Here is a 12044-nt window from a genome sequence, read left to right on the forward strand (position 1 = left end):
GACTTGACGAAGTTATCGACCTTGGGGTACTGCTTGACGCCAAACTCACGTTCAACTTGCATCGTACCACTGCAATAGCAAAAGCTTCTCTACAATTAGGTTTCATCGCTAAAGATTTGTTCATTAGTACGTCCACTAATTGAAAATGCATGCTTGGTATGGTACCCTTACCAGCTGGCATGGAATCTGCGCATCGAACGAGTTCAAAAACGTTTTGTGAGGCTTGCGTTGAGAGATTTACCTTGGCGTGATCCAGCAAATCTACCGCCGTACCCCGACAGATGTCGTCTCCTGGTTCTCCAGACACTCGAGCATCGTAGGAAGGTTCAGCAAGTAGAGTGTGTGTGGCGAAGATATTAAATGGCGAGATCGATTCACCGACAATCCTGTCTGTCTTAAACTTTCGTGCGTCGCAACGCTCTCTCCGACCGACGATTACTGCAGTCGCGATTCCACCGGACAACCTTTGAAACCTTACGAACCAAGAACTGCCTGCATTCGAACTTTCTCCGCCGTTGAAAACCCGTTTTAAGTTCAACGAACCGTCGTATAAGTTTGCACAAAAATTAAATGGCGTAAGATTTTTATGAACAGAACATGACTCAGATTATTCAATGAGACATTTTTGTTAGTTGAATTTTCATTAAACAAATAAACAAATAAACAAAAGCGCGAAGCAGAAAAGATCGGGCTAAAGGTAAATACGTTTAAAACAAAGGCCATGCTGGGCGGCGGACCGAGACCGACCGACGCCGCTGGGGCAGTACTATAATAATCGACGGCGAGAAGTTTGAGGTACGCGCATGAAACATGGACAATGCACGAGGAGGTCCTGTAAGTTCTCGGAGTTTTCTAAAGACGAGTGCTAAGAACAAGCTTCGTCGGCGTACAAGAGAACGGACTATGGAGGTGGAGGATGTACCATGAACTCGCACAACTCAATGGTAAACCCAGCAGTTTAGTTCAAAAGGTGGCTAAAGCTGAACGGTTACGCTGGACAGGGTATGTTGCAAGAATGCCAGACAACAACTATGCTGCAAAGATGGTGTTCGCTTCAAATCTGGTAGAAATAGGACGACCAGAGGCGCAGCGAGCAAGATGGTTAGACCAGGTCGATCGAGATTTGGGGGAGAGTTCGCGGTGTCCAAGGAATTGGAGAATGAAAGACCACAACCGCGTAAATTTGAGAAACTTTGTTCTTAAGGCTTTGTCTTAGGAGGGCTAGCCACCTAAGTAAGTATTGTACTGGTCAGAAGAACACAATGAGTCATCGTCAGGAACGGGTATAATTAGAGATAGTACTGGCAATGAGGAACGAGTGGATAGAGTAGAGCAAACGTTGAAGAATGGTAAACCCCCAAATTACACACAAGCACGCATGAAATTAATCAAGTAGGGTTTATTTCTAATTCCCGTCGTAGTAAGTAAAGCCATTCTAATTTTCATCATTTGTTGGATGGATTTAATGAATACTCCAATATTTCTTGTGCTGATTTGACTAAAACACACTTGCCTGCCGATCCGTGAACTTTGAAATCACTGAAAAACAAATATTAAAGCATATTTTTTAAATTACGCAACTGACTTTATTTCTTAAATTCGTCGTACCATTCTAAAATGCGTCCATCAAAATTTTTCATCGTCCGAACTAAAAATCACAACAATGCTTGCGAAGCTAACGCGCACGTATTTGTGTAAGACGGCATGACAAATGTTATTCTGCAAAATTTCTGCAGGTCAGGCAAGTTTTCCTGGCTGTAGAATAACGACAATGCCTTGCATGAGTTATTTTCATTTATGAATGACGGAAATTAAAACGATTAGTCGACATTTTCTTTTTCGTTGCACGAAAAAACGTCGAAAATTTGGCTGGTAGGACTTCTTTAATGATAAAAAGCATTTCAATAGATCTCAGCTCACTTTGATTGATCGCGTATGATAGACAATAAACTAAAATATTAGGGAATAACTAGTTTTGCATTGTGTGTTATAAAAATGCTGATATTTTTAATAATTTGTGTTGGATAGGACGGGAATAGGTAATTACGGCGAAGCAGTAACATACCTTACCTTAGTAAATCGTGCGTGCTAGATGTAACGCTTTTCAACAACGTTTGCGACTGGTGATTAAAGCAGAGTGAGAAAAATGTGAATTGAACTAATTTGGGCTAAAGGTTGTCTAAAGGTTGGGCTAAAGGATCTACTTTACACGACATACCCTCAAAATTTATGCATGCGTCTTATTTCTGTGACCATTTACTTTACTGACAGTTATTACTACTCACTCTGTACTGGTCAGAGGAACGCAATGAGTCCTCGCCAGAAACGGGTATAATTAGAGATAGTACTGGCAGAGATTTTACTTTTTAAATTTGCTATGCTCGTCACTTAACTGTCCACAGCGAAGTCAGATTGTCAGATTGTAGACAACCTACGAAAATTTTTGCATTTCACCCCGATCTAATTGGTTTTTAGACTAGTTGCATCAAAATCTAACAAAAATAAATGAAGATAAAGCAGCTGAAAGCGTGATCGTACTTATCACAATTTTTGATGTCAGGGAACGGACCGGTCAAGGTAAACATAAAAAATGGCAAGCAAGCTTCGTTTAAAGCATAATTAAACATTCAGTCGGGCAATGTTCTTTCATGTTCAAGCGTCAGCGCTATTATTCTTTTGTTCTCGAGGGGTGTTGTCGTTTTTCTGAAGTGTAAACAACCCGTCTTTTTTGCTCCGAACTGTATCGACTCTTGTGCCAACACAAAGCTCCATTCGTGGGAAGCTTTCCAGCCACTTCCCAGCCTCATTTGAGGAAAAGTGCATAAGTGAAAAGAGCGTGTAAAATGCAGTTTGACAACGATTGGAGAAATTGAATTGAAGGCGGAATTAAATTAAGATCGGTTTCAATTTTGAGAAAAGCTTACTTACTTACTTACTCATACATCATGCAACAAATTCCAAATTTAAATTTACAGTTTGGGTGTGACTGTGATTGAGTTTTGCAAATAATAACAAACTTAATGACTGAACACAATGTTTTCAAATTTTTAGCTCATTTTGCAAATCAAAGTAAACAAAAATGTGGGGTTTCACCGGTTCGTAGCTGCGAATATCTCACCCTACTAAACGAAAACCGTCGCCTACTCGGAGCAAACAATAGAAATAAAAACGAAACTCTCATTAGGCATTCATCGAACATCAATCCAACACCACCGACAGGACAATCGAGATCGGCACCTACTCATACATATTGCAGAACACAAAAAAAAGTCAACATTTCATTGATCCCAAATGTGTTTGTTGCTGTACGCACATCGTCGTTCGCACATCGGCCAAAGATCAAAGACCGGGCGGGCCGGGCCGGTGACTATTACCGGTGCCTTGTTTGTTGTTGCACTGTACATTACATTGTGTATGACTTACCTGTCGCAGTATCGCATAGAAGACATCAAGATGCGAATTTAAATTTATTCCGTCGGGCCCTTGCAGGCTCTGTGACTCGTCGCATTCTCGCTGCTCGTCGAACACGTCGATTTGCACTCCAATGTCCGGCACGTTTCTGGCATTACGCCTACAAAATGAAAAAAAAAGAATCCAATATTCACATCACTTAATACCGAATGTAATTTTGCTAAGCGAATAAAAATTATAAATAAGCTCTAAAATGCACCGTAATGAACAATAATTGATGATGCCGGATAGCGTGACTTTAAATGGGCTCCAATTCTGCTGGATTTGAGTACGAATGTGCTTTTTTTTAAATTGGTGGATGTATGGCGGTGGCTGCTGTACGAATACCAAAAATTTACCACAAATCACGCAAAGTTCGCTCTCAACTGTTGGAAAATCGTACGCCAAGGCTGGAGAGCTTTTTCCTACATAGCTCGCTCAGCTCCTGAACGATATTCATAGTTGTCGCTTTTGATGGTTGTTTGCTAAAGTAAAACCTTCTGAAATATGCAGTCGTTAGTTTTTCTTTCCCCCTTGTGCTTGCTGATTGAATCGGACGGAAATGGGGCGGAGGGACTGTATCACCTCACCAAGAAACTGTGAGCATACTCTGGCTTGGTCAAGTGTGAATGTTTCTATCAATACAAGATTTTTCACATTAAACAGAACGAGAACAAAAAAACACTACTTCTGTGAATTATTCAGCAGAACTATCACTGTCAAGGGGGAAAACTTAATAATAAATCGCTGCAGGTTCTTTTTCATAATCCTTTTGCAAGCTTGGGATAATCTTTTTCCTCGTCGCTTCTACCTTGAACGTAGCACCGGAAGGGGTGAATCTACTAGTTTTCCAGCCGAGAAAGATTACGACCATCCTTCAGAATCACTATTGCACTTTTGATTCTATGTGAAACACTACCAGTTCTTCGATTAATGGGAATTTTCAAGCCGAAAAAGTGAAAGTGTAACTAACTGCCTTAGCCTTTTGCTCCACGATGGGAACTTTTCCCTAGAGCTAGGCTCAGGAGCAGCTATAGAAATGGGACTATTTTCGCATCACGTCGGCACTCATGTTCTCCTTCTCTCTTCCTCTGTCTCTATAACCATGCCGAGAATTGTGATAACTATAACTACATTTATATGCCTACAATTCAAGCCCTCTACCAAATGGGAGTTAACCCATTGAGAATGGATCAAGCGTTTGGTGACGTTCGCGAAGCTTTCGTATTGCATGCTTTTCCGGTGGTGAGGTACAGGCAGTGGGCGATATTGTGAACGATTTAAATTCATTTTGGCACTCCTAAGACAGTCCGATTGAAATTGAAATCTTTTTTTTATGTTTTTTCGTGGAAATCAATATTTTGCGTAAACACCCGTTTGAAAATTCTAAATGACCATTTTCATTAATGCCTCTCTTCCCCGTGCATAACAGTAATCGACTGTTGAGTAAGTTATATTCACAAAAATACATTCATCGTATTCCGATAAAACGAAAGAATGAAGTGAAAACCATTTCATGAATATTATTATTGTTTTGAGCATAAAAACTGCTTTTGGAATCTCAGAAATCAATGGTCCATGCTTGAACCTTAACACTGGCATAGATTAGTAGTTTGATGACGGATTGGAGAGTGCATCATGAGAAATCAATAACTCCTTACCAAGAGTTGGCATAGTACACGGGAGTAAATGAGGAAGCGCAGTTCAACTGATACGAACGCTTCTAGTAAACTAATAGACGTAGAATTGGAACAGAAAATAAACTCCGAGCGTCTAGCGAAGGGTAAAGTAGACCCAGTTTCTTTAAATGTGTCCAGCGGTCCAAAGCATTTGCACTCAACTATCTTTGTTGCAATGGTTACCGTCCGTTGGAGATACACATTCGTCCTTTTCGAACCTGTATTTTGTCTTCCGCAAATTTTTCAACCCAATCCTCCTTATCTCCGCTATCAGTTTTCCTCCGCCATTTTGAAGTGTCCGGCTATAATGTCGAAGTTATCTGCGAATCCAAGAAGTTGGCTAGTCTTGCTCAACATTGTGCCTCTCGTTTCTATGCACGTACGCAAAAAACATACGAAAAGCCAGTCGTTACACTCGCCGCTTCTCAAAGGAACACTCAACAGTGCTCCTAAAAAACACGCGAAACACGTCATCGATTCAATCTTGCTTTGGTCAGTTGTGTCAGTTTGTCGGGAACTCCGCATTCGTGCATTATCTGCCAGTCCCGATCGACTGTATCGTATACTGCTTTGAAGTCGAAGAATGAGTGGACACACTTTAATTCTAACATTTTTCAAATGACTCGAGCTTTCATTAAACCGGTTTGATAGTTTTTCACAAATGCATGAAACAGACTCCGATCTAGAAGAGTTCCTGTAGGCCACGTTTATCGGCACTATGCCACCAGAGCTTGAAAATGGATTGTCTGAATCGACTGGTACTGCGTTAACGCGTACGCTTTCTGCATTCAACTTGCACTGTAAAACAGTCATTTGACTGTTTACCATACGCTTTCATTCTGCCTCTTGTCAACGGCCTCTGCGTACAATTTGTGCCGCATCTCAAGAGAAGCCAACAGTCGTTTTCCGACTTAGCGTTCATATTGGAAGATATAAAGTGTTTGTTTCTCTGTTTTTTTTCAAATCCACGGTAAAAGTTTGTCGTACAACGTCGGACAGAGGCAAACCAAAAGTTCACTTATTTTGGATGACGTCCGACTCCCACGTACTTGTAGTAGTTATTTTTTCGTGGTACGGAATCATCCCATTGCGCGGCTGATTTCCGTTAGTGAGGTGACGGCCGGTCAATTGACTCTTTGGCAGTCATTCACTGTTCCACAACAAACGAACAAACGACGCCTACCAACCACTATTCCGGTAGAGTCTTCTCCTGCTTTCAGATCAGGGTTCCCTTCTCGTTCCCATTGGGACATATGCCAGATTTCGGAGTGGATTTCTTTACGAAACTGATTTTATTTCTTATAGAACTGGCGTGTTTTAATTCTTCACGATCTCTGTTCTCTTTCTGGCCTCTTTTTCCTTTTCAAGATCGTGGAAAATTAGTTCCTTTCTACTCAGTATTTAACCAACTTCTCCAATTTCCCATCAAATCAGTGATTGGATGTACTCCACGGTTCACCACCCAGTGCCTTTCGATGGCCAAGCATATTCTACGTATTCTACGTATAGTCTATGGCTATCTGTAGTACCAATTTTGCACGAAAAAACATTCGGAAGCATACCTGAAAACAGCCTAATGGAGAGGCCTGCTATCAGATCAACCACCTTTCGATTGATGACTGCTTTTTTTTTGGATGATTTTTTGTGCGATCCTTCCGGAGACGAAACGTCGACTCGGACTGCTATTTCGTAGTAAGCAAGATTCGTGCCAGGTTCAAATCGAGACCAACGAGGAAGATACGACTGAACATTCGGCGGTTATCAACGGAAAAAAGATGCTGCAGAGTACTCTCGGAAAACTGATTACTGAATCGGAGAATGATGATGATTCAGATTCTAGATCAGATTTTGGATCACATTTTCACCATATTTGGACCAGATTTTGGATGAAATTTTGGACCACACTTTTTATCAAATTTTAGACTAGATTCTAGACCAGGACCAGTTTGTGGAGTTTGTCCCGATTCTGTTCCCGACCTGATTTTTTATCAAATTTTGGACAAGATTTTGCATCAAATTTAGAGCCAGACTCTGGAACTGAAAGTGATTATAAACCTACATTTTTGATCAGATTTTAATCCATCAACTAGATTTTGGATCACGTTCTGAACCACATTCTGGGCCTGGAGCCTGGACTATATTTTGGACCTGGACTAGATTGCGGTCCCTATCAAATTTTGTTCCAGATTTTGTAACAAATTTTCGAACAGATTTGAACTGGATTCTAGAGCAGATTTTGGACTATATTTTCAATTAGATTTTGGCCATATTTTGTACCAGATTGTGGGTCAGACTAGACCTAGATCAGATTTTGAGCCTGGACTAGATTCTACAACACATTTTCAGTCAGATTTTGGTCCAGACTTCGCATCAGATTATGAACCAAATTCTGGACCTGGAATGTATTGTGGACCATTTTTTTAATCAAATTTTGGAACAGATTTGGACTAGATTGTGAACCATGTTTTGGTTCACATTTTTATCAGGTTTTTCATCAGATTCTAGGCCAGGTTCCAGTGCGTCGTAGCGTGACATTGTGGCCTTGGCGAAGACCTGATTTGACACCCCATCGGGTTTTAAATCAGTGTTCCTTCGAAGTTTATTATTTTTTAGAATTAGACTCGTGCATGATTTGAACAACTGCAGGAATTCAGTACTTTACAGTATATTCAAGAGTACTTTACTGATGTTCAGGCCGTTTTTGGCGCCCCCTAGAGCTAGCGCCCTCGGTGGGGACCAGTCTGGCTAACTGCACGCTAGGGCGCTGCCTACGAACTGGTTGGAAGGTGCCTTGTTTACAAAATCAGCCACCGACTCGAACGTAGCAATTGTCGAGGCATTACTCTCTTCAATTTTGCATACAAAATTCTCTCATGCATCCTGTTTTATAGACTGAAGCCGTTGCAGGAAACCTTTGTTGGCGAATATCAGTGCAGATTTTGAGAGGGACGCTCTACGTCGGACCAAATGTTCGCTGACAAATGACTTCAAGGCGGCGTACGATTCAGTTAAAAAAAATGAGCTGTGGCAGATGGTTTTCCAACAAAGCGTCAGAATAGTGGGCGAAACATCAGACTCATTTGTGACGTTCAATGGTTTGAAGCAAGGTGACGAACTATCGAATTTTCTGTTCAACATTGCATTGGAAGGTGCTATTCGAAGGGCAGGCGTGCAGAGAAGCGGTACCATCGTCACGAAATCTCGCATGCTCCAAGGGTTCGGGGATGACATCGATATCATCGAGAAGAAGCTACGGGGAGGGGCTTGTCATAAACTCTGCCAAAACGTAGTATATGGTGGCTGGTAGAGAGCATACCCACGCCACGAAGCGTGGACGTTGGAATGGGGCGACCGACGAACGCTTGGTGTTTTTAGTGTAAGATCCTGCGATCAACTCTTGGCCGCATATTAGAAGAAGGAGTGTGGCGCCGGTGCATGAACCAGCAGCATGAACCATGATATAAACCAACTATACAAAGATACGGATGTTGTGAGGCGGCTAAAACACGACAGGCTACAGTGAGCTGGCCTCGAGAAAGAATGTCGTATGAGTCCATAGATATTCAGACCCCGTACACGTTGGATGAGCGCTGTTGATGAGGATGCTAGAACAGCGGGTGTCAGGGCGGCTGAAAAGGTGCGGCCCAAGACCGAGATTCTAGTTCAAAATTTGATCCAAAATCTGGTTTAAAATCTAATTAAAATGTGGCCTAATCTGCTCCTGGTCTAAGATGTGATAAAAAATGTCCAAAATCTGGTTTATAATCTGGTAGAAAATATCCAGAGTCCTTTCCATGGTCTTCTGGTCTTGTTGTAGAATGTGGTTCAAAATTTGGTGCCAGATATGATCCAAAATGTGTTAAAAACTGTGGTCCAATATATGGTTCTGAATATGATGGAGGTCCAACATCTCGTTCAGGCCCATAATGTGATCCAAAATATGCCAAAATCTAATCAAAAATGTAATCCAAAATCTGGTCCAAAATCTGGTTCAAATCTGTTCCAGAATTTGTTACAAATCTGGAACAAAATTTGATAAAAAATGTTCACAATCTAGTTCAGGTCCAGAATCTGGTTCGAAACCTGAGACAAAAAATCTGGTTGGTAGTTTAAAAATAGCTAGAAAAAACTGTAGCCCAAAATACGCTCCATATCCAAACTGATCAAAAATGTGGCCCAAAATCTGGTTTATAACCTGATTTAGTTACAGAATCTTATATAAAATGTGATTCAAAATATAATTCGAAATCTTATAAAAAATTGGACGGAAATGTAGTCCAGGTATAGAATTTGGTCCAGGTCCAATATCTGAAATGTTGTTTAAAATCTCATTCAATTCCCGAATCTGGCGCAAGGCCAGAATCTGGTCCAAGATTTAATCAAAAATGTAGTCCAAAACAAGCCAGTCGTCACATGTTCGAATCTCGAATAGGCGGTGCTAGATAGAGTCAGTAGAATTGTTGCACTAGCCCCGTAATTGTTCTGTACTCTAATACTCTAATAGTCGGCTATGAAGTCTGTCGATAAAGAAGGATCACGTCTTAGAAAAGACGTTTAAGCCCAAGGTTTTTTTCCGGTCCAAAATCTGGTCCACAATCTAATGCAGGCTCAAAATGTGGTCCAGATCGGGTCTAGAATCTGGGTCCAAAATCTAATCCAAAATCTGATCAACAATGTGTTTCAAAATCTGGTCCAGAATCTAGTTTAAATCTGTTCAAAAATCTGCAACAAAAGTTCAGGTCCACAATACGCAGGCGCAGGTCCAGAATCTGGTTCAAAACCAGATCCGAAATCTGATTGGTGGTTTAAAAACAGATCAAAAACCTGTGGCCTAAAATAAACTTCAGGCCCAAACTCTGGCCCAAACAACTGATCACCAAATGGGGTCCAAAATGTGGTTTTTATAACCCGGTCCAGTTCCAAAATCTGGTTCAAAATTTAATCCAAAATCTGGTTCGAAATCTGATAAAATATGTTGATCAAAATGTGATTCAGGTTCAGAATTTGATCCAGGTCCAAAATCTGGTTCAAAGTTTGGAACCAAATCTGATAAAAATGTGGCCTGGAATTGAGTGCAGGTTCAGAATTTGTTTGGTGGTTTAATTCTTATCTATTTATATAAGAGGCTTATGTCTGTACCTAAAACCAGGTCTCTGACAGGACGTCATAAGAGGCTTATCGGTAACTAAAACGAGGTCCCTGACAGGACGTTATACTTTCGTAGCAATGGGTTGTATTCTCAGTCGACCGCTGGACTGCTCGATTGCTTAACTGGTTGACTAGACTTCTCGACTGGACTGGACTGGTCGATTAGACTGCTCGATTTGATTGCTCGACTGGACTGCTCAACTGAACTGCTCAACTGAACTGTTTCGACTTCTCGACTCAACTGATTGATTGGACAGATCGACTTCACTGCCTGACTGAACAGCTCGATTTAACTACTCGAGTGGACTACTCGATTCGACTGCTTGTCACATATGCTTGACTTACTACTCGACTTGACTGCCCTACTTAACTGCACGATTGAACTGCTCGACTGGACTGTTCGATTCGACTGCTCGACTGGGCTGCTTGACTGGACAGCATAATTTATCTGCTCGTTTCAACTGTTCGATTCGACGCTCGACTCAACTGCTCGATTCAACTGCTTGATTCCACTGCTCGACTGGACTACTCGACTCAACTGCTCGAATGAACTGCCTGATTCAACTACTCGATTGGACTATTCGAATCGGCTGCTCGACTCAACTGCTTAACCTGATTCCTCGATTCGACTGCTCGACTAGACTACACGATTTGATTGCTCGACTCAACTGACAGTTTGATTCTACAGCTCGATTAGACTACTCGACTTAGCCATTCAACCTGACTGCTTGACTCAACTACTTGACTTAACTGTGTGATTCGACAGCTCGACTTAACTGCTCGATTCAACTGCTTGTCTGGACTACTCAACTGAACTGCTCGATTCAACTATTCGACTTAACTGCTCGACTGAACCGCTTGACCCAACTGCAAGACTAGACTGCTCAACTAGACTACTCGATTCAACTGCTCGACGGAACTACTTGATTCAACTGCTCGACGGGACTACTCGACTTGACTGCTCGATTAAACTGCTTGACTGGACTGTTCGATTAGACTGCTTGACTCGACTGCTCGGTTCAACTGGTCATCTCGACTGCTCGACTCAACTGCTCGGCTGAACTGCTTGACTGAACAGCTTGATTTAACTGCTCGACTAGACTGCTTGATTTGACTGCTCGACTCAACTCTTTGACTTCTGTTTGATTCGACAGCGCGACTTAACTGCTCGATTCAAATGCTCGATACAACTGCTCGACTGAACTACTCTACTCAACTGCTCGACTGAACTACTCGACTCGACTGCTCGATTCAACTGCTCGAATAAACCATTCGACTGGACTACTCGACTCAACTGCTCGACTGCTGCTCAAATGAACTGATCGAAGGAACTGCTCGACTCGACTGCTCGAATGCACTGCTCGACTCGACTACTCTAATGAACTGCTCGACACAACTGTTCAACTTAACCGCTTGATCCGACTGCTTGACTAAACCATTCGATTCGACTGCTCGGCTCAAGTGCTCGATTAGACTAGTCGTTTCAACTGCTCGACTGGACTACTCGACTTAATTGCTCGATTGAACTGCTCCATTTAACTACTCGACTTGACTGCTCGACTCTACCACTTGATTCAACTGCTCGTCCGAACTGCTTGACTGAATAGTTTGATTTAACTGCTCGACTGACTGCTCGATTTGACTGCTCGACTTGACTGTTCGACTCGACTGCTCGGTCCAACTGCTTGACTCAATTGCTTCACTCGCCTGCTTAACTCGATTGCTTGTCGCGATATCATATGGTCGGTGTTAAATCAGACCGAACCA

At 41.9% G+C, this 12044-nt stretch overlaps 1 protein-coding gene across 2 annotated transcripts in view; it reads right to left on the bottom strand.

Moving 5' to 3' along the window:
* The window catches only part of LOC128741205 (FH2 domain-containing protein 1), a 183963-nt gene that overhangs the window by 17671 nt on the left and 154248 nt on the right, over positions 1-12044 (bottom strand). For both annotated transcript variants that reach the window (XM_053836838.1, XM_053836839.1), the window contains one exon: positions 3424-3571. In XM_053836838.1, coding sequence (XP_053692813.1) covers positions 3424-3571 — 148 coding nt within the window. The remainder of the gene's footprint in view (positions 1-3423; positions 3572-12044) is intronic.

The sequence above is a fragment of the Sabethes cyaneus genome, chromosome 3 (genome assembly GCF_943734655.1).
Source record: "Sabethes cyaneus chromosome 3, idSabCyanKW18_F2, whole genome shotgun sequence".
Classification (NCBI taxonomy): Eukaryota; Metazoa; Arthropoda; class Insecta; order Diptera; family Culicidae; genus Sabethes; species Sabethes cyaneus.